The 25,943-nt window shown below is 46.1% G+C and overlaps 1 protein-coding gene across 10 annotated transcripts in view; it reads left to right on the top strand.

Moving 5' to 3' along the window:
• The window catches only part of NCK2 (NCK adaptor protein 2), a 149,011-nt gene extending 127,348 nt beyond the window's left edge, over positions 1 to 21,663 (top strand). For all 10 annotated transcript variants that reach the window (XM_036096582.2, XM_036096579.2, XM_078056711.1 and 7 more), the window contains 2 exons: positions 1,425 to 2,146; positions 20,323 to 21,663. In XM_036096582.2, coding sequence (XP_035952475.1) covers positions 1,425 to 2,146; positions 20,323 to 20,517 — 917 coding nt within the window. In that variant the 3' untranslated portion in view covers positions 20,518 to 21,663. The remainder of the gene's footprint in view (positions 1 to 1,424; positions 2,147 to 20,322) is intronic.
• The last annotated feature ends 4,280 nt before the right edge of the window (positions 21,664 to 25,943 follow it).

Below are 25,943 nucleotides of genomic sequence, written 5' to 3'. Positions count from 1 at the left end.
CTTCGCATCACTGTGCTGTCACTTCGTGTGCTGTCCGAGGGCCTTTCAGTGGCTGGCCCCTGCTGGAGGCACTGAGCGGGGCTGCGGAGTCTTAGACCAGGGGTGAGCCTGCTCTGGGAGGCAGTGTGCAACACTCCAGGGTAGAGGATGATCACAGGGCAACATTTTGTTCCTATTGAACTCCTGCCCGTCAACAAGGGAGTAGAAGCAAAGGTAATTCTTAGGATCATTCTGTCTTTACTCCATTTAAAGGAAGAAAATGAGAGGCACAAGCTACCCATAAAAGTATCATGGTGGGGGAGGGTGGGCAGAATCTGCAAATGGCCACAGTTTCCATACCATCAAAATCTCCACATTGACCAAGTTAAGAGGTGGTGCAGAGCTGGTGGGTGGCAGCCATCTATTAAGAAAAGCTGGGGAGCATGGCCCACCCTACGAGTCTGGTGGCACACCGCAGCTCTGAGCGTTGATGCGCCTTCCTCCCCTAGGCTCACTTCTCAAGAAGGTTCCAGAATTCTCTGCATTCTACCCGGGCTGAAACATTTTTGCTTTAGGGCTTTTCACCCTGTTTTCCCCATGCACAGGAAGAAGTTTCACACTGAAGCTCAGCACTCAGTCCCTTACGTAACTGAAGCAACAGACCATGCTTGATGCACTTTGAGATTTTCTTATTCCCTTAAAGAAAACCAAAACAACTCAACACACACATACAAGATGGTCACAACCCATTCAGTTGATTTTATGATCCACTAGTGGGTTTTGAATCACAATATGAAAAGTTCTGCCTTAGACTTAACAGATCAACTAATTTTTTCTAATTGGCTCATCACAACATGTGGGAAATGAGTCTCTTGTTTTGAAAGGACAGAATTGCAGGAAGAGAAGAAAGGAAGGAGGGTATTGGTTTGTACCCAGTGGGGCCAGTCTGCTGCCAGACAGCCCTCGGAGGGTCTGGAGTGTCCCTGGAGTGGTGCAGGCGGTGGGCTGGTGAGGTGGGAGCAGGGCGGGCAGCTCTGACTGCTCCTAGACTTGGAGCACATCTGAGCTCATCAGTCCAACTTCCCTCTGGGTACAAGAAGGCCGAAGACATGCTGTCTAAGCCTTTCTACCTTATTTTTCTCTTTGAGGGGCACAGGAATTTTCTAAAAAGTATCATCCTTCAGAAGGAAATTAGCTTTCTGCTGTTTTGTTATCTTTTTGTGCTGCTAGTACTCTGGTATTCTTTCAGAAGTGAATGAGAGAGAGAGAAGGTGTAGGAATTCCCAGCTTTTGCAAAGGCACACCCCACCTACACCTCCCTTTGCCCGGCAGTGGCTGTAGGGTGTGCCCACTGTGGCCCCCGTGTGTCGGAGGGATGGGGAAGCGTGTCTGAGCGCCAGTGATGCCCCCTGCGTGCCCACTGAGCCCTTGCTCTGTCTCCACAGGCCTCGGCAAGACCAAGAGGAAGACGAGCGCACGGGACGCATCCCCGACACCCAGCACGGATGCCGAGTACCCCGCCAACGGGGGCAGCGCCGACCGCATCTACGACCTCAACATCCCCGCCTTCGTCAAGTTCGCCTATGTGGCCGAAAGGGAGGACGAGCTGTCCCTGGTGAAAGGGTCACGCGTCACCGTCATGGAGAAGTGCAGCGACGGCTGGTGGCGAGGCAGCTACAATGGGCAGATTGGCTGGTTTCCCTCCAACTATGTCCTAGAGGAGATGGACGAAGCGGCTGCCGAGTCCCCCAGCTTCCTGAGCCTGCGGAAGGGCACCTCCATGAGTAATGGCCAGGGTGCCCGGGTCCTGCACGTGGTGCAGACGCTGTACCCCTTCAGCTCGGTCACTGAGGAGGAGCTCAACTTCGAGAAGGGGGAGACCATGGAGGTGATCGAGAAGCCCGAGAACGACCCTGAGTGGTGGAAGTGCAAAAATGCCCGGGGGCAGGTCGGCCTAGTCCCCAAGAACTACGTGGTGGTCCTAAGCGACGGGCCCGCCCTGCACCCCTCGCACGCGCCGCAGATAAGCTACGCGGGCCCTGCGTGCAGTGGGCGCTTCGCGGGCCGAGAGTGGTACTACGGGAACGTGACGCGGCACCAGGCCGAGTGTGCCCTCAACGAGCGGGGCATCGAGGGCGACTTCCTCATTAGGGACAGCGAGTCTTCGGTAAGTGCCCCGGGGCAGCCGAGGTCTGCCCGCCGCAGTGCGCGGCTGTGTGTGTCCATCGCACCCCACGCTGGTCGGCACCGTTCCCTCTCCACACACTGAGCATAGCCAAAGAATGTTTGGCCGTCCCATTAGCCTAGAGCCCCCCATTTTTGGGTCTCCAGTTAAGCTAGAGGAATGCGATTTGCCTGTAAACCTGCATAAGGTTGCTGCTCTGTAATAGACTTAAGTCTGCGGTGGGTGTAGGAACCCAGCTGGGGAAGGTGGCCATCACTCTCCTGCAGATGTACCCTCGCGGATGGGATGGTAAGTCAAATATATTTTTAGCTCCCAAAGGTGGTTTTCCCGCTCTACTGAGATTACCCCTTTAATGTTCTACAGACTCAGACGTCATTTTCTCTCCGGGCTTCCCATTCTGTTCATGATCCCACTCCCCCGCACCCCAGCCCTGGTGGTTGACTCTGTTTCCTCTCTGGGTCCTAGGCATGTCTGCTGCACTCAGCGGGAGGGGCACCTGGTTTCCGACACAGCCTTTGTTGGTTGGTTGGTTTTCCTTCTGAAACCAACCAGTCCTAAGGTCATCTGCACTGCAGGCGGCATCATGGAGTTCATCTCCGAAAAGCTTTTAAAGCACTTAGGAACAGAATTGAAAAGAAGACAGGGCTTGAGAGAGATGAGTTTGCATGTGTGAACTGAATCAGAGGTATGAGGCCCCTTGACTTGTAGCAGATCCATTTCCAGCGGCAGACAGGTGTGGGGTTTGTGTTTTGGGGATGTGGCTGGGCCTGTCTGGAAGAACTGGGCCAGTGTCATGCAAGGTCACCTTTTCATGTGTAAACGTTCTGGAAATACTCAACCCAACGGGTTTTGTTGATCCCTTTGCAGATACACCTTCCATATAGTAAGATTTCCCCGAAACAAGACTTCTGTAGATAGAGTCCATTGCAATTACATTGTATTGGTTCTAGCAGTTTTCAGTTTATTTTTTTAAATGCAAACTATAAGACTAGGAAATATGTGATCTGTACTGTAATTGGTGTCCTCTGGGAAGGTTGGTACCACCATCAGTAAGTGCGTATTCAAGACTCCTGCAGACTGATCTGAGAGGAATTCAAGGCCACAGAAATGTTTTTCCTCTTCTGAGAGACAGGCAGCTGTGATCTGTTCTTCTTCGAGGCAGGAGGAGCATCGTGGTGGTGGCAGCCAGACTCCTCACGGTGTCAGCAGGTCGCAGGGTTGACGGCCACCTTAGATGTGCTGAGGCAAGCACACCAGGCCTGGATATTAACTCCCTCTGAAATCTGAACTGAGATTTTCTTATCCAGCCGCCAGAGCTTATCGGTGCTGGCAAGACATCAGATTGAATTGTTCTCACGTGACGTAAGCTCTGTGCATAGCTTCCTTTAGATCATGCTGGAGGCTTAGGAGAATGAAGTATGCTGCACGTTTAACTTTTGAGCAGAAACTTAGAGGAATCACTGGAAAACCAATTACAGTAGAAGGTGGTTGGTCCAGAGTACTTAAGGGATAAGTATAATCCTGAGTCAGAAAGTATAATCTTGATTTAGAAATTTTGAGTTCGAGGGGTGCCTGGTTGGCCCAGTCGGTGGAGCATGTGACTCTTGATCTTGGGGTTGTGATTCAAGCCTCATGTTGGGTGTAGAGATTACTTAAAAAAATAAAAAATCCTTAAAAAAAAGAAGAAAGAAATTTTGAGTTTTGAAGACACTTCTAGAATGGGGAGGGGCCAAAGTAGCCCTTAGCCTCATTCATTATTCTTCCTGTCTAGGGCTCGGGGACAGGGTAGATGAGAAAAACGCCCTCCGGATTGCCGGCCTTGGGGTGGACCTCCTACTACGTTTCCATAGGAAAAACACACTCAGCGGGTATCACTGTCTAAACCCAGAGAGCAGATCCTTGTGAATAGGGAGGGGTACAGGCACCCCTCTTTTCATTGTGCTTCACAAATACTGTGTTTTTCACAAATTGAAGGTTTGTGGCAGCCCTGTGGTGAGCAAGTCTGATTGGCACCATTTTCCACCAGCATTTGCTCACTTCGTGTCCCCATCCCGTTTTGGTAATTCTCACAGTATTTGAAACTTTTTCATTATGTTTATATTTGTTATGGTGATCTGCGATCAGAGATTTTGACTCCCTGAAAGGTCAAGGTGATGGTTAGAATTTTTTAGCCATAAAGTATTTTTTAGTTGAGGCATGTACATTATTTTTTAGACATCATGCTGTCACACACTTAATGGACTACAGGGTAGTGTAAACATGACTTTTATGTGCTCTGGGAAACCAAAGAATTCATTGGATTCGCTTTAGTGTGAGATTTGCTTCTTTGCAGTGGTCTAGATGATCTCTGAGGTGTGCCTGAACTTGCATTATCTGGGTTCCGTCTAAGCACTGGAATAAGCTCCAGTGTCTTGTTTGTCTCAGATTATGAGAGAATATGCTGACTTTCTAAATAATTGAAACATTAATTTTTGACATTTTTGTAGAACCTTCTCCAGATTTTTTGCATTTTTGTCTTAACTTAGAAAAGCAAGGTATGAGACACAAATAGTGTGATTCCAGGAGGATGGAGGCAGGAGATGGCCCTGTATCAGCCCTGCACCCTCACTAGCACCAGGGTGAGGAGGGCCACGTGATCTGACGGTGTGCAGGGCTGCCTTGTCCTGGTGGCTTGTGCCATGACACGTGGCATTTTCCACTCTTGGGATGCCTGCCTTGTGCCAAAGGGAGGCTACAGGGGTCTCCAAGGCATGTTGCTGCATTTCTCCCAACAGCAGACCTAGGTCTGCTTTTCTCGCTCATACCCGGGTCATCTGAGGCTGTTGAGGAACTTGAAATAGATGGACAGATCCATTCCTTATTCATTTTCCACCATCTACTGACTGTGTCTGCCTCTTGCCAGTGCTCTCTTATCCCTTCCTCTCCTTGTCTCCTTTCCTATTCATTTTGGCTCTTCTGAGATGAGAGCCTGGCTTTCAAAGCAACCACCAGACCGATGTGAGCCCTTAATCTAGCAGCTGTAATCTGACAGCACATCGTGTCATGCCGGGGTCAGGAAGGTTTCTGATGGGGTCTGCATTCCTGCAGGACACAGAGACATCGTTTCGCTTTCCTTTTCTGTCTTGCAGTCTTTGGGCCTGGGACTTTCCTCTGGTTGAGGTTACCACGGGACACCTGACTTCTGAATAAGCACAGTAGCATTTTTAGAGCCCTTCTTCCATACAGGCCTCGTGAAGATCTCCTGAGTGATTCCAATATAAATAAGCAAGGCGCTTGCTTGACGTTATCTTGCATTTAAAAATTCTCAGTATTTCTCTGTTTTGAAAAATAAAAATATATCCAACGCTGAGCCCTAGGACATGTGTGCTTTTGGGGGAGGAGAAGTGCATAGTTTGGAAAAACCAACACAAACATTGCCGCATCCCGTGCTAGCCAGTGTGAGTGATGTCGGGGGTGTTTTCGGAGGTATCTGTCAGGCGTGTTTTATCAAGGAATGAACGGAATAACCAAATAATCCTTTTCGGGCTCTCTTCCCTGTCCCGACTCTCAATACCTACTCTCTGTTTTCTACCATCTTCTCTTGCTTCTTCTCCACTCCATAATCGTCATTTCTCCTCAGCAGCTCACGGTGAAAACAGCACGGTTTCTTATTCTCCATGTTCTGTTACCCTGCCTGCACCTGCGAATCCAGAGCTCATTAAGTCTAGAGAATTCAAAGTTCATACCTGTCCTCTGTGTGCTCCTCATACATCCTTATGTATTTGCCCACACTTACTCTACGGATACGGCTGGAAAGCTGTGCCCACAGCTAAGAATACCCAGCAGCAAGGTTTCCAGTAGGCTGTGGAAGTTGTCAGTAGTTAGCTTTCCAGATGCTCTACCCTCCATCCTTGAGAAGGTTATTCGGAAAGAGACAGCTTACACCTGGGATGCGGTCTGCCAAGGGCACTAGCTGTGGTTTAGGGAGCTATTTCCCTCTGCCAGACTTTAAAAATCCCAGAGAGATCTCCTTCCTCACGTGTATTATGTTTCACAGTAGGATTTGGGTACTAATTTCTGGTCATACACTGCATTTGTTTTTTTTTGTTTTTTTGTTTTTATTGGAGAGAGCACAAGCAGGGGGAGTGGCAGGCAGAGGGAGAGGGAGAAGCAGGCTCCCCACTGAGCAAGGAGCCCGATGTGGGGCTCGATCCCAGGACCCTGGGATCATGACCTGAGCCGAAGGCAGACGCTTAACCGTCTGAGCCACCCAGGCACCCCTGCATTTGTTTCTGATGGAGAAAAACCACCCTTTGCTAAAGATAACATAATGTGTGTGTTGGCCACATGAACAGTCATCTGTTCCATTCCTTCCTCTTTAAAAAAAAAAAAAATCCATTAAGATTATTTGGCCAGGGAGGAGCAGAAGGAAAGAATTACTATAGTGCCTTGCTACAGAATTCCAATTCTATTCCTTTATAGAAATCATAATTTTTTTTTGCCAAAACTCTGTTTCTGGGTGATGTCATCCCTTTGCCTCTCCAGATCACTGATGCTCACACTGTCATATTGTGCTACCATCTCCCTGAGGGCCTGGAAAGATAGAGACCACAGGGTCCCACCCATAACATTCATGACCGTGACCTAGGAGGTCTGGAGCCCGAGAATTCGCATTTCTTAGCACATTCCTGGTGATGCTGATGCTGCTGAGCTCGGGACCACACTTTGAAAACGATTATGTAACCTGAATGGTTTCAGACATATTTACAGCACTCATTGAAATACTACATTTGCTTAATCCTACATTTGCAGGAACTATAAACATGCTTACAGGTGAACATTTATCTCTTCTAAAGTTTCCTTTAGGTAGAACTGTTGGCTTCTGTTGAGTGGAGTTCACCTCCTAAAGTGCTTTTCTGTCTGTTTTTTTCAGCGGTTTAGAATTTGGTAACAGACAAGCGGCCTTTGCTCTGTGCTTCATAGAGAATGGGAAAGAGTATGGTTGTCAGAGCAGAGTGGACACTGCTTCCTAGCAGCTGGGAGGATGGGGAGCCCCAGAGCGAGTTCCTTCCAGCAGTGACTTGCTCACGAGCTTTCTAAATCCACAATCTGGGGCCATGATCTCTAGATGTCTTCTCAGTGGTGGGTTAATGTTAAGAAAGAGCAAAGGTTACTGTGAGCAGTGCCTACATGCATCTTTCCAATTGCAAAAATAATAAGTTACTTTTTAATTGTCAGGCTGTTTGCCCAGTACTGAATGGAAGCTTTACACCTGGATTTTTATAGTATGTCTCACTTGAAATATATCAAATTCTTAAAACTGGAAGAACCCGAAGCATCACTTAAGATGGCTACTTTTCTAAGAGTTCAGTCCTCATCACCTGTTTTGTTGACCCAACTTTCAGATGGCTCTGAGCCTCGTCATCCCTGGCTAGCCCTTCCATATTTACCTTCAGACAAATCAACAAACCCAGGCTATGAACTGGCATCTGTGAAAAAGATGAGCCTTATTTAAAGCTAGTTCTTAAAATATAACCAATCACAAATATGCTCAAGGTATCACTCATAATTTTCTTCAGAACCCAGAGAGGGCTTCTGTACTGTGCTCTTGGCCTCAGTTAAAGGCCTGGCTCCCGGTTCTTCCGGGGAGGGAGGGGGATGGACTGGTTCAGTTAAGAGAGTGCTCTGCCCTGGAGCTCCCATGTCTTCGCAGACTGCCAATAAAATTGTATGTAAGCAGCAGGCAAAATATAACTGGCCTTTCAGTAACACAGAAGGCACCTGAGAATCTTAGAAAACCATTATGTATGATGAAGGGCTTTAAGTGGAGTCTGATTTCTGCTTTGTTACAAATAAAAGAAAGTAAATAGTACTGAATCCATTGATTTGTGTTTGGAGGGAGATGAATGTCAAAAAGGAAGAGTAGTCTGTTACCCCAAACTCAGCTGACTTGTGACGAGTAAAGGAAGCAGGTGCAGGTTTGCCGAGTGGGCTCCCTCAGGCCATCGGACTAGGGTAGTGAAGCTGCGTGTGGCCACTCTTCCCCCTTGTATCACTGAGAGTTGCTGAGTGACCTCTTCTGTTTGTGCCTCGTGTCTCTCCAGGTCCTAGTGTGCAAGTTTCCCTTCTTGCACCTCTGTTCCTGCTGTTGGGTTCTTGGATTGGGCTGTCTCTTCCTCCAGACCTTTGTACAGGTCTAGAAAATTCTAGAATACAGTTCCCCTCCCCAGCCCCCCTCGCCAGTGTAATGTACACATGTCCTTCAAGTCTCATTCTGGCCACCTTGGCTCCTGCAAAGCCTTTCCTGACCTGCAGGCCTGGGCCACATGCTCCCCACATGCTCCTGGGTCACCGAGCAGTCTTCAGCCAGGGTGGCATTGCCGCTGGGCATGGCTGTGTTGGCCCCTTCAAAGGCCAGTTCAGCACAGGGAGTGCGTATTGTGTGCTGTTGTTGGCCATTGAATCCCACTACCTTGGTGGGACTCCAAGAAATACTCTGCGTTAGCCGATGAATTAATTATCCAGAATGTGCATAATAGATTCAGTATGGGAATCAGCAGCCAACCAGTGAAGAGTGCTAAAGATTCCGAAGTTCTCTGTCCATGCCTGTGTTCTCCTGGGGTTGTGCTAAGTGCACTGCTGAGCTTGAATCAGAACCGTGGCCTCTGGCATATTTTTTGCTGCCATGAGGGGGGTCCAGACACCCTTTCTTCAGGCCTGCAAACAAAGTGGGGAGAGAAATGGTCATCCAATAACCACTGGCAACTGAAGAACAAGTCTTTCAAAGTAAAACAAAAAAATATGTCAAAGTAAATAATTTATCCATAACAGTATTCAGAAAGATTTTCATAAAAATCTCCTAGATCATGAGCTGCTATTTATCTAAATATTTATGTTGCTCTCACAGAAAATCACCAGTACCTGTAAGAAATGTTTTTCCCCCAAAACATTTCAAGATGTAGTGGAAATTTTTAAAAACTGGGTCAAGGAAGTTTTTAGCACTTTATCTGTTAGAAAGGCTTATATGGCAAATGCATGCAGTACCAGTGTAAGCCTCTGCGGTGTCTGTTTTGTCTTGTTTTGTTTTAACTCGGTTTCTTTTTAGCTGTGGCTACAGAAGTAGCTAAATGTATTTGTCTTCTGGACGGAGACTGAGACTAAATGTATTTGTCTTCTGGATGGAGACTTCCGTTTGGTTTCTACAAGAGGTAGAAGTTAGGCTTACCTCCCAGTAATCCAACTATCACGCCACTAAATTAGCAATGAAAGAAAAGCATAGAAATTATTAGGATCTTGGTGAACTGTGCAGTTTGTTTTTCACAACACACACATGCATAGACACAGAGCGAAGGGCAGGTGAGGCTGCAGGCCCCGGCAGGTGCCCACTGGCCAGTCCAGGGGCATGTTCCCTGCTGCGGATATGGTTTCTCTGCTGGTGAAGGAAGATCACCAGTGCTGTCTCCAGCCTTCAGGATTGGAGAGTGAGATATGGCTGAGGAACCGGGACGGAAATGTTTAAGTTCGGCTCTGGTTGACACTTGGTAAACAGAAACATGATTTTCTTGTGTGTAAGTAAGCACCTGGAAGGCAAGCTCACATGTCTTCTCTCCTTAAACTGAGGACCCTGACTGCCTGCCAGGGGTCTTCACCCAGTGTCCCTAGAAAACTGTTTCTTTGCGATGTATAGAAGGAATTCCGCAAGAAGTGTATACATTGGTCTCAAGGTGTGTGCAAGGCAAGTGCTTGCCCAGCACACAAGCTTCCTAGGGTATCTTAGTAATACCACCAATATTCAAATATTCTAAGAGGGCCCAGTGGGTGTCCCAGCCAAAGCCAGGCTGTATCACTGTAGCATTTTTGGAAGGTCAAGAAAAAAGTGATTCATAGAAAAAAGTAAAGTTTAGGGATCATTGTTGCCTGACCCCAGGCCAAAGCAAAAGCATGCTCCCCACATTTTTGGATCAGGAGGTGTGTCTCAGCCCTGTCTCCAACAGCCACATGCCCCCCTGCATGCTCCCCTCCCAGGAAAAGCCGTTAACTAGGGTCACCAGGTGTTGCAGGTGATCTGAAGGAAATGTTGAGTTCTTGTGTACCACCGCTGTGCCCTCACTAGGAGTGGTGCGCTGGACCCCGTCCCCTCCCTGCCCCCCTCAGCGCCCCTGCAGCCGGAGACTGCGCTCCCAGACTACTGCAGCTTAGCCTCCATGCTGGGAGGAGCACGTGTCCTCACCCGTCCTGATGCCTTGGGTCCCTCGGTTACAGGCCTCTTGTTTCCACCGAAACTTCACAAAGGTTTTTAGACCCTCACAGAAACTTTAAGAGATGTTTTTTTTATAGTGGCAAAATGTACATAATATAAAACTTACTGTTTTAACCATCTTTAAGTTCTGTGGCAATACGGGCATTCACATTGTGCAATCATCACTACCATCCACCTCCAAAACTTTTTCAACCTCCCTGATTGGGATTGTATATCCATTAAATACCACGCATTTCCCTCTTGCCCCAGCCCCTGGTGACTTTCTCCTTTCTGTCTCCTTTCTGTCTCTGGGAATCTGACTGCTCTAAGCTCCTCATATGGGTGGAATCATACAGTATTTGCCCTTTTGTGTCTGGTTTATTTCATATAACATAATGTTCTCGGGGTTCATCCATGTTGCAGCCTGTGACAGGATGTCCTTCCTTTTTTAAAGCTGAATGAGCTTCTATTGTATGCAAAGACCACATTTTACTTTCCATTCATCTGTTGATGGACACTTGGGTCACTTCCACCTTTTGGCTGTTGTGCATAATGCTGCTGTGAATGTGGGTGTGCAAAAATTTTTTCGAGTCCCTGCCTTCGGTTTTTTTTAATGTATACCCAGAAGTGGAATGGCTGGGTCAAATGGTAATTCATTGGTTAATTTTTTGAGGACCTGCTATCTGTTTGCCACAGCGGCTGCACATAGCACGTTCCCACCGGCAGGGCACGGGGTTTCTCCACATCCACGCCAACAGTTGTTACTTTCTGTTTTTTTGGTTTTGTTTTTCACGATAACCATCCCAAATGGGTGTGAAGTGACAGCTATGTGGTTTTGATTTGCATCAGCACGTAACCTCTTAATCTCAGCTTCACTGTTTGCTTCTTTGGGGATGTTTCTCATGGCACTAGTACTAAGCAGCTCCTCCCCATGACCTCCATAGCATGGCAAGAGCCTGGTAGAGTAACAAAATAGAGTTACTCCGCGGAGTTTATAACACAGAAAGCGGTTCATTATGAATTAGGTCCGCGGGTAGTAACTACAAGTGGAATTGTATACAAACTGGCCCACTCACCCCATTCTTCCTTACTGCATTCTGTTTCACCTTTTTGAAAGTTCCCACTAGATTATAGTCCCTGGAAATATGACAGAATCAAGCATGAGTAGTTCAGCAAACAAATGGGAAAAGACACATGTAAAATTTTCCTTAGCCTGGCGGCAGTAATTCTCAAAGTATGATTGCTGGACAAGCATCAGTGTCACCAGGGAACTTGCTAGAAATGCAGATTATCAGGCCTCACCCCAGACCTGCTGAATCTGAGTCTCTGGGGCGGAGCCCTGCAGCCTCCGTGTGAACAAGTTCTCCCAGTGACACTGATGCTCAGATTTGGGAACCACTGAATTGTGGCATATGAAATTGGTTCCAGCCCATTTGAACAGCACTGTGTTATATGGTAAGATGCCGAATTGAATTATTGAATGTCATTTATTTTTGATCATTTACACTGGGCATGACATGGCAAAAAGATGAGTGACAAGGACAATATTCTAAAAGCCCAGACTCTGAAGTATTTACATTTAACTTTAGGAAATGTGTTTTGGGAGGCAGGGAGGGATAAACACACATGCATATACTAACTTTAAACACTGTCGTTTAAAGATTAATAGACTGTTCTGTGGTTGACGACTGAGTTAGGTAAAAAAGTTTATTTCAAAAGAGAATGAGAATGTTTGATCATGTCACATATGGATTGGCTTCAGGTCTGTGGAGTAAACACTTCAAAGACACATTTTGTAGAAGAAGAGAAAACGCCATCGAAGAGATAATCTGAGGATGTAGAAACAGAGAGTAGTATCAGTTGACAGCTAGTGGCCTAAGTATAGACAGTGAGTCAATTTTGATTAAAAGAAGGCCATATTAGACAACCAGGGCAGGTGATCTAACAGAATGATAAAACCAAAAGGCAGCTTTTTTGAGATAAGAACAGAGAGAGTATTGATCAGTGGAATAGAGTTTGCCTCTAATCCATTGGCACTCAGATTTTTTTGGTCAAGGAACTACTTCTCTGGACAAAGAGAGAGATCCATTTACCAAACAGAAGGAAAGAATGATCCAGCTATTGATAAGAAACCAACCAGGTCACCTGGATTTGGAAGTAGTGGGAGTGTTGAATATATGCATAAATTGTTGATGTTCAAAAACCAGCATGACTGGAAATAGGTCCAGAGTCTACCTGGGAGGCTTGGCGAACCACACAAACGACATTTCTACTCTCCAAAGTGAAAGATAAGAAGTTCTAAGAATCAGGAGTGCCTGGGAGCAAGGTCCCACCCTTCCCTGTTATTTCTTCCCAGCCATGTGCTAAGAAGAAAATCAATATTAATACTTAAGCTATCTGGGATGGAAGAAGAAATAACGGACATTATAGACTGTTCTCAGCATCCATTTTTTCTCCATCAGTGAGAAAATAGTGATTAAATCTTGAGGAAAGGAGAGAAATATTTGACGAGGGTATCGGTTTTATAAAAATGCAAAGGTGCTTTACAGCAAATATTTGAAACAGTGGATCAAGTTGATGAAGCTGTAGAAATATAAATAGTATCAAAGAGGGTGTTCTTTGGTTTTCTTTTCTAAAAGTGGTTATTTGTGAGCAGAAATTGCAAAAAGGTGAGATGTAAAAATTACTTAAAGGAATGAAAACTGGAAGAGATGGTCAGAATGGGAAATACGTAAGTCAGTGCATTTATTGAACACCTACTCTGATCCCAGTGTGGACATGGGGGATTAAATCAAGTTCTAGTACTCAGAGGGATTATATTCAAATAGGGGACCTAAAACCTAAACAAAAATAATATATTAGTAAAAGCCCTGAGAGAGGTTGATTTTCTGCCAATCTAGTAATTATCCTCCCATTCCACTTGGAAAATGACTTCCTAAAAAAGGGGGGGGGGCGGGGCGGGTAGAATGAATGGCTTATCCCAACTGATAATTCTTCATAATCTCTGGTTCAATAGCATGAGAATATAAAAAAAATCATTCCTTTAAGGGACAGTCAGAAGGAAAGAACAAGAAGACATGGTCTGATATTAGAAAATTTCAAAAGTTAGCACAGTGTTCAGTGAAAAGAAATGATACAGAGTAAGTATAGCATTTGGAGAAGGAAAGGGAGGAAATTTGGACAGTGGGAGGAAGCTCAACTACAGGAATTGAAGGCAGATGTTTCAAAATGGAAGCGAAGGTACAGGACTGAGTCTATTAGATTTTAGTGCAGCCAAAGAAAGTTTAACAAATATGGTACCTGTGATGGCTTAAAAAGGTGTCCACAAATTCTTTGATACCCTTCTCCTCAAAGGGTGGAGCCAGATTGCCTCACCTTCAGGAGGGGCTGCACTTAATGACTCACTTCTAATGAACAGAATGTAGTGGAAGTTATGTTAGGTGATTTCCAAGACTGGATTGTGAAAGATATTCTGGCTCTGCTCTCTCTCCGATCACTTGATCATGAGGGAGTCAGCTGCCAGGTTGTGAAGAAACTCAAGTAGCCCTGTGGAAAGGCCCATAAGACCAAGAACAGAGGCCTCCTGAGTGGTTCATGTGAGCAGACCTCGTTCTTAGAAGCAGCTTTTGCATCCCCAGTTGAGACTTCAGATGATGTCTTGACTACAGCCCATTAGGAGCTGAGTGGCTTTAGCTCAAGGTTTAAGGCACTCCCAAATTCCTGAGCCACAGAAACTGCAATTATAAATGTTTGCTGTTTAAGCCACTGAATTTAAGGATGATGTGTGACACAGCAATAGACAAGTAATATGGTACCCCAGGTAGAAGGCAAGACTATAAGAAAGGCGACAATAGAAAATGACAAAGTTCAGCAGACACAGCTTTACCATTGGTTGTTTAAAGAAAGAGCAAACAAGTACCTGTCATGTTGATAATGTTTATTTTCCCTCTGCTGAAAATCAGGAGGGGACCTCAAAGATACTCAGTGGCAGATAGTTCAGTGGCCATCTATTTAGTGCTTATGTATCAGATCCATTCTTTCTCCTGTGTATATAAAAATGAGATAGAAATGAGCCTCTTCCTCAGGGAGCTTGGAGCCTAGTAGGAGAGACAAATATAAGCAAGTAAGGACGACAGCATGATCACGTGTGAAGTAAAATGTGGTGCTTCTGTAATAGGAAGTACACCTCTTCTAGTTAGCTTGGAAAGTTAAGTATTCTCTAGAAATTCTAGTCAAAAGAAATCTTTTTAAATATTGACAAGATGCTGATTGCTATCTTTATAAAGTTTCATAAAAGGAACTTAAAGAAGAGCCCTAAATGACAGTGTTTGCTTAATATTTCCCTGAAGATGTTGTACTTCTGACATTACTATAGTTTATTAAACTGTTCCAGTCTCTTCCCAATTTCAGGAATTATCTCTGTTTTGTGGTTGAGAAAATTGAAGCAGAAAACCATTGGGAAATCTGCCCAAGGTCACAACACTAGTCACTAAAGGAGCCAGAATATGAACCCAAGCAGCCTGGTTCCCGAGCCTCTAATACAACCAACTATCCTGCTTCTCAATAGCGTAACTGTAATAGAGACCTGGAGTCTGAACAAATTACCACTTGTCCAATGTCACACGACCAGTTGCCACTTCTGGTCATGGTGGACTAATTTTTCACAGACTAACACTTTCTGCCAAAAACACCTCGAAAAGCTGGACGAAACCGTGAAACAAAAAGCAACCAAGAAGTAGTCTTTCAGGAGCCTACAGTGCTGGGGGGCAAAAATTGGAGGTCAAGGCCACCCAGGAGACAAGGCCCCAGAAAAAAATCCAGGCCTTTAGTACGGACTCCCCAAAGTCTACATACTAGATGCAAAGGCAAACCTGAAATTAACCGTCATCAGTTCTGTTCCTCATTGGATTAAGGTGTTCTGCCCCACTGTCACTGAGTACCAAAGCAAAAGCAAATCCTCTCTGGAGGACACTAGCACCATTTCAAACCTCGTATTAGTATGCAGCATTCAAATTAAAGTACCGAAAGACAAGATTGAATTACCAAAAACAAAGAGGGGAGGAAAGGAGAACAAAAAGAGACCCATAGAAGCCCAGAGTTTGAATGTGTCAATGTGGTCTTTAAGGTATATGGATTAAGAAATTCAGCAAGATGAATTTGAGTAGAAAATTAGAAGCAATAAAAAGGAACAAAAGTGAGAATTATAAGACTGAAAAATACAATAACTGAAATTAAGAACTTGGTGAGTTTACCGTAGATTAAACACAGCCAAAGAAAGGATTAGTAAATGGGAGGAATTAGAGATTTTAGGATACACACACAAAAAGGACAGAAAATACAGAAAGAGCACAAGAGATTTTGCCATGGACTGAATGTGTGTCTCGCCTCACCACTGCCAAAGTCACATGCTGAGGCCCTGCTGGGCACAATGTGATTGTATTAGGTTGGTGGGGCCCTCATGAATGGGATTAGTGCTATCATCAGAGGCCCTAGAGAGCTCTCTTGCCCTTCCGCCTTCCGAAGACACCATGAGAGGATTGTAAAGCAGGAAGGAGGCCCTCATCAGATACCAAACCCGCCAGCTACTTGATCTGGACTTCCCCACCTCCAAAACTGGGAGAAGTAAATTTGTCTTTAAACCACCCAGTTTATAGTATGCAGTTATGGTAGGCTGAACTGAGATTTACAGGACCCAGGTGAGAAATTTAACATGCATGTAATTGGTGTCCCAAAAGAATGGATGGGGAGGGGGGAGAGGTCGGCAAGAGGGTGGAGGCGGTATTTGAAGCGATAAGTACCGGTGCCACCTGACTAGTGGATAGCCAAGACAGGTCTCCTTGCTTCCAATTTAGCACCCTTAAAACATTCTTTATTGGAACACATAACACACAGGAAATATCTTTTAAGTATATTATTAACCCAGGTCAAGCTTAGGAAATAGGACATTGCTGGTACTCTAGAAGCTACTGCCCACCCCCAGATTAGCCTCCTGATTGCACCACACCTCCCACTAGAGGTAACTGCTACCTTTAATTTTATGATAATCATTTTCTTGATTGTTATGTGTGTATCCCTAAACAGTACATTTTAGCTTTGCTTGCTTTTGAATTCTATAGATGGTATCATCCTACTGTAGCTATTCTTTTCTTCCTTCTTTTGGTCCATACTCTGTGAGATTTATTTAGTCCATGTTGATGCATCTGTGTCATTGTTTGATGAAGTATATACCTCATCTTTTTATCCATTTTCCTGTTGGTGGACGTGAAGAGTGTACAAATCATATAAATAATCCTGCTTGGACATTCCTAAACCTGTACCCTAGGACACATGTGCATGCTTCTCTAGAGCACTTCTCTAGAGCACATTCCTGCCATGAGATTGCGGAGTTCTTAAGAATGCCTGTTTTCATCTTCTCCATGATGCAAAAACAGTAGTACTGGCTTGGACCCCCACCAACCGTGAGGAGTTCCCCAGTCCAGCACACTTTCCACCTCAGAATCACTGTGGCACATTGGCCTCCCAGTGAGGGACACTCAGTAGGCTTCAGCCCTGGGCCCCAGTGTGGAAAGCTTATGAGTTACCTCATATGGGCCTGTGTCTTCAGATCAGTAACACCCCCAAACAAAAACCTGTGTGGAGAGAGAAGGCGGGGCTGGAGTCTGTTTGGGTCCTCTTTCTCGACGTTAAGTATTCACACAAAACCCTGGCAAGGTCCTCTGACCAGCTAGCTCCAAGTTAGAGTGCAGAGGCACAGTGTCAGCACACCGCTGCTAGTCGAGGGGAGCGTGGCCTGGTTGTTTTCATCCGACTCCCCTAAGTCATTCCAGAAAATGGACAAGGTGTGGACAAGGCTGGTGGCATCGCCTCCCCAGGGGTCTTCCCCCGCCTCGTGCGCTTTCTCTGGAGCCAGGGTTATTTTGGGTGTGGAGCCATTCCATCGCTGTCAGACCCAGGGAACTGGCCCAATTTAAGGAAAAGAGATCCTGTCCACCAGCATCCCAGCTGTTTCATTGAGGCAGTTCCGCACAGGAATGTCAAGCGGGGCCGGACTCCTTAGGACAGAATCAGAAGGGCATCCGCAGCCTGGGGGTGAGGTTGGCCACAGATCTCCCTGCTGCGAGGGGCTACTCATCAGTCATGTTTGTATCTTTTTCCCATGGCTCTGAACATTTGAAAACACTGCTGGTGGTTGGCGCAGATTGCATTTCTGTACTCAAACTGCATCAGCATCCCATGGATGGCTCATTGAGACACAGATGGCCGGGGTTAAATCACAGATGGCTGGGCCCCACCCTTGAGTTTGATTCAGCAGGTCTGGGGCGAGGCCTGGGAATTTGCTTTTTCTGACAAGTTCCTGGGTGATGCTGCTGCTGGTACTGGTCTTGGGAGCACACCTTGAGAACCACTGGTCTAGCTCATCTTCAGGCTTCATTCAGTGCTAGTTAGTGACGTAGATTGGAAAATCCACTCGGGATGAACCGAGAATTCCCCCAAGTGTTCAGCATTCCTGCTTGACATCAACTTGGTTCGTTCTATGTCCTTAACTTTTAGGGTTTCTGCTCAAGAGCCCATGAAATTAAAAAGTACCTTCTCCGCTGCATCGGCCCTACTGCCATAACACACAAATACACGTGGCACGCCATGGTGTTAAGGAGCTTAAATTAAAAGCACATTTCCCTGTTCAGTAAGTCATCTGTTGATCATTTGGCTTAATTAAAATTGGGTATATCATGTACTTACCCTGACTCACATACTACCTCAACTTCGATGCTGCTTAATCTGTGAATTGATTAAAGGATCTATAAAACTAGCACAGTGCCTGGCTTGTGCTAAACTATAAAAGTGAGATTGCCTTCCATCTTCATCTAAAGGCACAAACTTCTGGCACAGAATATATATATATATACACATATATACATACATACATATATACATACATATATACATATATGTATAGATATATAATGTAATAGAAGCTTGAAACTAAACATTGCCTTAAGGAAGACCTGAAGCCCTCAGGAGAGGGGTGAGTGGTTCATAAGCTGTATGTACTGCTGCGTAGGGATGTGGTGTCCTGATGCACTAGGACTAATAACTGTTGTGACAGAGACAGTGATGCCGGTGCTCCAGGCCTTGCTCCCACGTGGAGGACATGTCAGGCAGTACCTGTTTCACTTGGTTCTTTTTTCAGAGCCATACACAGCAACCAACTTGGAAAATAATACAGAGGACACTGAGGCTAGCTTGCATCCATCTTGTTCAGTCCCATGAAAACAGTCATGATTTGAGAATTGATTAGAATGATGTTTTGTGCCATTTAGAATATTATTTGACAGGGCGGGTTGCCAGGATCATCTGTGACATCAGGGTTTGTCATGATTCATTTCTAAGAGGTCTAGTGGAGGAAATAATTTCCAAGTTCTGTGTCCTCCTCCCCACCTCCTAGACCCTCTCGTGGCCATGATTCTGAAATTCTATGTAGCGTGAGGTTGAATCGGAGATCAGTCTTTCTGTGTCTTCCTGAAGGTCCAGCCTACCAGTGCTTCCTGGGTCTCCTCCGGGGCATCAAGTCCCAGGGTTAGCACGGAGATAAGAAGGGGCTTTTCTCTCAAAGGTTTGTTTCTCTTTGGTCTGTTTGGGGTAGAGGGATCCATAAATACAAACTGTGAGTACAGTTGTCTCTCGATTCTTGCACGGTAGCAGCTGTGACTGGTAGGTGAGCCCCGCAGTGTTTTTGCAGTGTTGAATGCCCTTGGATACCCATTTCCCTGGGATGTCATTGGTTTATGGGATTTTCACTTGTTTTGCAAGATTTGCACACTTTGGACCAAAGGTTTGTAAGCTCCGTGTAAAAGACAGTGGCTGAGGTGCTTGTTAATTTTGTCCCCGTGGGAAGGACACAAAGCTGGGTGGTCCTCAGCAGCAGGAAGTTGCTGGGTTTTGAGAAGCACTGAACCCAGCTTTAGGAATTCCGCTAAGAACTGTAGTAGGCTCCCACCATCTGTACGGCTCTCTGGAATACAGCAGTGGAGAAGACGTGATCCACCTGGCCTAATGCATAGTGAAGGGACAGGACATACGTGTAAGTTGTTTATTACAGTGCAGTTACTGGGATACACTCTGCTCCTGTCACTGGAAACTGTCAGCTTTCTGCTGTAGGGCAAGCAAAGGAGGGGGAGAACTTACCTTGATTGAGAGAGAATGGGGAGGCTTCTTCGGGGTGGAAAAGTAGGGGCCAGTCTCCTACTTCCCCATCAGCTGCACTGGCCAGTCAGTGTCTCAGAAGAGGCAGGACCAATGTTAATAACAGTAATGGTATCTTCCTAAAATTGATTCACATGTAAGTAAGGCACTGACATGATCACAAATTCAGACACTTCTCAATAAAATCTGCGCTTCGACCATAGTACAGCCACCCCCCTGGGATATTACAAACCATGTTTAAAATGCAGCCAAGAGTTTTCAACTGCTCTTAAAGTATTTATTTTTAAATAGCTTAGAATTAGAAAAATTTTTGATGGCTTCATTTCTAGTAGTCCGAGGGAGATTTCTAGCTGCTGCCTATATGCAAACCACTTTTTAAAAATTCCCAGTTTATCAGAAATAGGTTGGGAAATAAAAAAAATTAAGTGTCTTCAGCATCAGGGTAACACTGGTATCCCATGTGCTATGTATGGGGTCCCCAGTTTTCGAGTAACTAAAATATGTTTGGCATGGAAGCTGTACTAAGCAAAATGCATTTTTTCTTGGATTCAGAGCACGCGAACCTCGGACGGCCCCCGGGTGGCTGCGAGCCTCAGGTGCCGCGCTAGATACCACCGCGCCTGGCGTGCGTGCGTGCTGGCGTGCGTGCGTGCTGGCGTGCGTGCGTGCGTGGGGGCGTTCCCCCCGCGTCTCCTGCGCGTGGCCCCTCCTGACTCGTGTTCCGTTTCCTCCCCAGCCCAGTGACTTCTCCGTGTCTCTGAAAGCGTCAGGGAAGAACAAACATTTCAAGGTGCAGCTCGTGGACAATGTCTACTGCATCGGGCAGCGGCGGTTTCACACCATGGACGAGTTGGTGGAACACTACAAAAAGGCACCTATCTTCACCAGTGAGCACGGGGAGAAGCTCTACCTCGTCCGAGCGCTGCAGTGACGCCCGCCCACAGCCCTGCCACGTCCAGGCCGTCGGTGCCGCACTCACCTCCCCAGAGCCCGGCGGATCTGCCCCGGGAAGAAGCCGCGCTCACGGGCCCTCCGGCGGCGGGCTCCGCCCGGTCCGGTGGTTCATCGGTTCTTGGCTTCCTTTGCCTCGTTTACCTTTGCGTGCAGGTCGGTTCGTTTTTCCACTCGCCTCCCCTTCGCCAGGCCGGGCCCTGACACCCACTTTCCAGCCTGCCCTCCTCCCGGCCAGGTGTCCAGAACGGGAGGTGGAAGAGGGCGGTGTTCGATCACTTTACTCCTGCTCAACTGAAAACGGCCTTAGTCTGTTCAGATTGTTCGTGCTGACAGAAGCCCTCATTAAACAGACATCGGGCACAGTTGGAACGCACCGAAGCTGCCGTTAGTTAAGTGAACTACAGAACGCGGGGGCCGGGCGGGCGCTCCTGCAGACGGCTCCGTGCCCTTTGCCCTTGCGTGGCTTCCAGACCGTCCAGGGAGTGGACACGCCTGCTGGTAGCAGGACCAGAACCACCAGATACGAGAGTAGTGAGGAAAGTCCAGTGCCTTCGGGGCTATGCTTGCAATAAAAGAATTTCCTTGAAAGTCAGTCTGCGGAAGCGAGACCCGTGACTCGAAAAGACAGATGTTGTGGTCGTTTATCCCCCAGATGTGCCATCCGCATAGTGCTTTTTCCTCTCGCCCTTCGGCTTGTTTAAATTTCACAATTATGTATTTAATTCTCAAAATAATATGTATCCGTAGCCATTTGTTGACACTAATACAGATGATTAAGGAAAACAGCTGATCTTTGGGGAAGGGGAGCTACCGTACACTTTACACACACACACATACACACACACACACCATATATATATATATATATATAATATATATATATTATTTGCTTTACAGGGAATTTTTCAGGGTTTACAAGAGAATATGTGATTGGTAGTAAGAGACACAGAATGTTTATGAAGAAATTGCATTTTCTTTTTTCTTTACATTTGAACTTCTTTATAGTTTAAATATACAGTCTTGAGATGGCACATTCCTACAACTGAAGAAGGGGTCTTGAGACCTCCTAAACTTGCATACTCAGTTTTTTGGATATTGTAATAAAAAAAAAGTATTATGACAAGACTATGTGTGTATTTATCTTTGGGAAAACTCAGAGTCCGATCTGGGAGAGTAATTGCTCTAGCATTTACTGGACACTCAGTGCCTATGGGGAAACAATTTTTAGAGAGGAGTTTAACAAATTTATTATTTGCGTGTTTTCTTTTTCTACCACCACGTATTTTGTATGCTGAAATAATAAATTTTAATTAGTGAAACTCCAAGAGAAAGCAGAATCTCAAGCTTGGTCGTAACTTTACTCTTTGGAGATTATTCATTAAAAAATGTTGTACCAAACTTTGGTCAGCCGCGCTGCTCAGCACCAGCTCTTCTCTCCCCACCCGTGTCTTACTTTCATTCTCTCAGTTGGTAAGCAGATCTCGAGCAGTCGCAACGTGCCAGGCACTGGGAACAGTCACATCACAGAGGAGGTGTGCCCTTACGGCACAGCTAATGACCGCGCATGTGTGTTCAGCGCCCCGTCTATGCCAGACTCGCAGACACAGCGTCCTCACTCATTCCTCATCACAACCCCCTGAGGTGGTCCTGCTCTCATCCCCCTTAAATAGATGGAGAAAATGGGGCACAAAGTAAATGCACAGATGGCTGGTACATGGTGGGAGAGGGTTGCAAACCCAGAGAGCCGGCTTTGGTGCCGCCCCCTTCCCACATCAGCCCGGGGGGGCTTCCAGGAGAAAGAAGCGTTTTGGTGAGAGCTTGCACTTAACCTACCATTCCTGTTCTCTGTGAGTTCATTGTATCTCTTTGTTGCCTTTGATATAAATTAGACGTTTGGGTCTGGTACCTGGAGTTGGGGTACCCAGTTCCATAAGAATATATATCCAGGTGAGTGAAGTGGATCATTACTTTAGACAAAGCACATCTATTCTATATCTTATCCCTGGAAATTACAAGTCCTTCTGACTTTTTCAGGTCTCACTGTTGTGTGTTCCATTTTGACCTGATGTTAGAATCCCTGCATATAATGAAATGGGTGTCTGGATAGCTGAAAGACTTGGGTTTACACATAGCAATTGAGGAAGAAACAAGCAATTAAAGGACACAATACAGATAGACATTTTGGCTTCAGGAACTTCTCTAAGGCTTATAGTTAAAATTGACCGTCATTTTCGGTCTTGTCCCACACCACCATGGGAAGTCCTCCAGCTGCCTGGGGCAGATCATGATTCATATTTATAAAAGTTCCAGCATCCCTGGACTTCCTGGCACCAGGTGGACCGGTGGAGGGTAGATTGATAGGCACAGTATGAGCCTGTTGACGGTGGGTAAGGCAGTCAAGGCAGGGTCCCTGTGTGGTTTGGAGTGTGGACGGCCGGTGCTCTGTCCAGGTGGCCCTTCTGCCATCACCTTCCTGCATGTCCAAGATTTCCCAGACAGGTCTTGAGTTTCCATTCCCTTGCCTCTGCACAGACGGCAAAGGACAATAAAGGGCAGTCATTTTATAGTTGTGTGACTCTGCTCATTTGTTTGCATTCAACGTGCCTTCATTTTTCAGAAACAGCCCTGCTGAGTTACGGCCCTGAACTACCAAGCCCTCACACGTGACGAGTGCCAGATGCTATTAAATCATGTTTCTAGGGAGCTAAAACTGGCCATGTTTTCTCCCAAAGTGCATCACAAATTATAGTCTTAAATTATAATTAGAATCTTTAGGTCTACTGAAACTCTGACATTTCAAACAAAGTATTTTCGGTGCCAGTACAATTTTGTCTTTGGTTTCTATATGTGAAGTGGTTTATAAACTACTTCTCTACCATTTCTGCCACATGATATCAGAATGCCAAATTAATTTTAAGACCAAAGTTTGGAACTGTGAGAGCCTAGAAACGCTTGAAAGTATTCTTTTAAAATAAAACATTCTGGTAAATCCAGGCCTGGTCTTGGGCACTTTCTCACTAGAACTCCGCCATAGGCGTGTAATTCGTGTAATTACCACTCGTGTAATTAATACAGTCGTTTCAGGTCTGCCTGACACCTTGCGGGGCTGCTGTCTGCTCTCCCATGAAGCAGTGTCCTTCTTCCAGACTTGGGAGCTGCTGCCAAAGCCAAGTGTGGTGGGAGGACCCGGTTATCCTTATTAACCCTGTGACTTCAAGCGAACTAACCAGCTCCTCTGAGCGGGTTTGCTTGCAGGCAAACGGGGCTGCTCGCCATCTTGGCGATTCCCAGGCTTGTGTGAGGATTATCTGGGATAGAGCACTTGACCAACTTCGTAGGCCATGCTACACAGCACTCATCAATGCCGGTCAGGCCAATTGTGTGTCACATAATCTACTTGACATTTTTCCTCATTTGTTGGAACTTTGGGGCCTCTACCAGCCACGGGCTTCCTCAGCCCAACCACAGAGGTCTGGCACCATGAGACCCTCAGCGTGGCCCCTACCGGCAAGGTCAGCGCCAATCCACCCCCACTCCTTAGAACTTAGACTCTTCAAGTATGCGAGGACATGTGTTCCAAGAAACTCCTCATTCTAAATATGTGACCCAGCTTTCATTAGAAGCCCAGGCCCCAGAGCCATACTTAGCTGTACCGAGCACCATACTCAACTTACATTCTTACCTCAAGTAGTCGACAAATTCACATCCCTAAAAAAATCCTCCCTTGAGGAGCAAACATTTTTGTTTTCTCCTTGGCGAAGGGGGGGGGGGGGGTAGAACATCCTCCAAGTTCCTTATATTTCTTAGCCTGAGCTGACAACACAAGAGTCATTGCGTACTGGGCAAAAGTTGAATAGGCCAACCAGTGTTCAGAACACCTCTGCCCCCTATCTTAGCTCGAGCTGCTATAAAAAAAACAAACAGACAAAAAAACACCATAAACCAAATGGCTCATACACAACAGAGATTGATTTCTCAGTTGTGGAGACTGGAGGTCCCAGATCAGGATGCCAGTGTGGTCAGGTTCTGATGAGAGCCCTCTTCCGGGATGCAGACATCTGACCCACTATGTTGTCTCCTCAAATGGCAGAGAGACTGCTAGCTCATCAGGGCCGTAGTTCCATTTGTGAGGGCACCATCCTCCTCACCTAACTCCCTCCCAAAGGCCCCACCTCCGAATGCTATCACATTGTGGATTAGATGTTAACATGAATTTGGGGGCAGTGCAAACAGTCCCTAATGCCCTCTTCTCAACAAAAGCTATTCCCACTGCCCTGAGGACACTGGTCATTGCTCTTCTAAATACAGCTCACTCAGATGTAGAGGGCTTATAGTTCCAACCATTCAAAAATGTTCTTTTATGCAGTTTTTCAACCACCAATTCCAATTTGAAGGGGGGCAAAGGGCAGGCATGTGCATTTTTAACATGCTCCTTGGAGATTCTGATGTAGGTGGTTTGAGGCCTACACTTTGGCTACTGTTCTAGTCTACTTGAAACCTTTGGAAAAATCACCTGCTCCCACCCCCTTGTGCTCACATTACTGACGACACACACCTTCTATAGCGTGTCCTTTCTTTGGATCCTATCCAGAGAAATGTCAGACCTTGAATAACTAGAGTGGTCTTTTTTGAAAGAGTAATCTTTATTTGCCTTAACCTCCATGTGGATTTCTCATAGCACAGCTCCTAGCCGTACAAGCTAGCTGGAAAGATTCATTCCATCCTTGGAGGATCCTGTTACTTGACAGGAAGTTATTACCGAAGATGGATGAGCCTGACAGCTGGTATAAAAGCTCACTTTGACAGATTTTTAAAATGCATGGCCTCCTCCCCAGGGGGTGGGCGTTTGGCCAACTCCTCAGCTTGGGGACCAGGTTCTGCAGCTAAAATCAGTTACCAGAGGACCAGAGCCTGGTACTCCAGCTCCTGCTAATGGGTGAGGGCATGCGGCTTTCCAAGAATAGGTCATGGCCCGGGGAAACCCCAAGTGCAAAGAGGCAGTGTTCCTATCTTCGTGGTTGTCAAACCCTTTCGGCATCTGCCCTGGGAGTAAGCCTAGGCCCTGCCCCTCTCCAGCGGTGTGACCGCCACATTTGGAGACCTCTGTACCTTAACAGCCTCAGAAACACTGGCACAGAGCTGCACTCTCTGCACAGCCATTTAAGGATGATATTATAGTTGTCAGACATTATTATACATGTAGATAAGGTGAACTGCTTTGCATAATAATGCAACATGCTTAGAACCTTTGTACAGCTTGTTAAATGATCTGAATGAAAAGGGAAAAATAGATTAATATGCTAAGTTATTATCTAAACGAAGCCCAAGGTAACCCAAGATTCCAGACCACATCTGCTTGTCGAACCACAGAGGCACCGTATTCAAATGATTTCAACCTCCAAC

Source organism: Halichoerus grypus, chromosome 10 (assembly GCF_964656455.1).
Source record: "Halichoerus grypus chromosome 10, mHalGry1.hap1.1, whole genome shotgun sequence".
In the NCBI taxonomy this organism is placed as follows: domain Eukaryota; kingdom Metazoa; phylum Chordata; class Mammalia; order Carnivora; family Phocidae; genus Halichoerus; species Halichoerus grypus.
The sequence above is the reverse complement of the archived record's forward strand: the minus strand, read 5'-3'. Positions and strand labels throughout refer to the sequence as shown.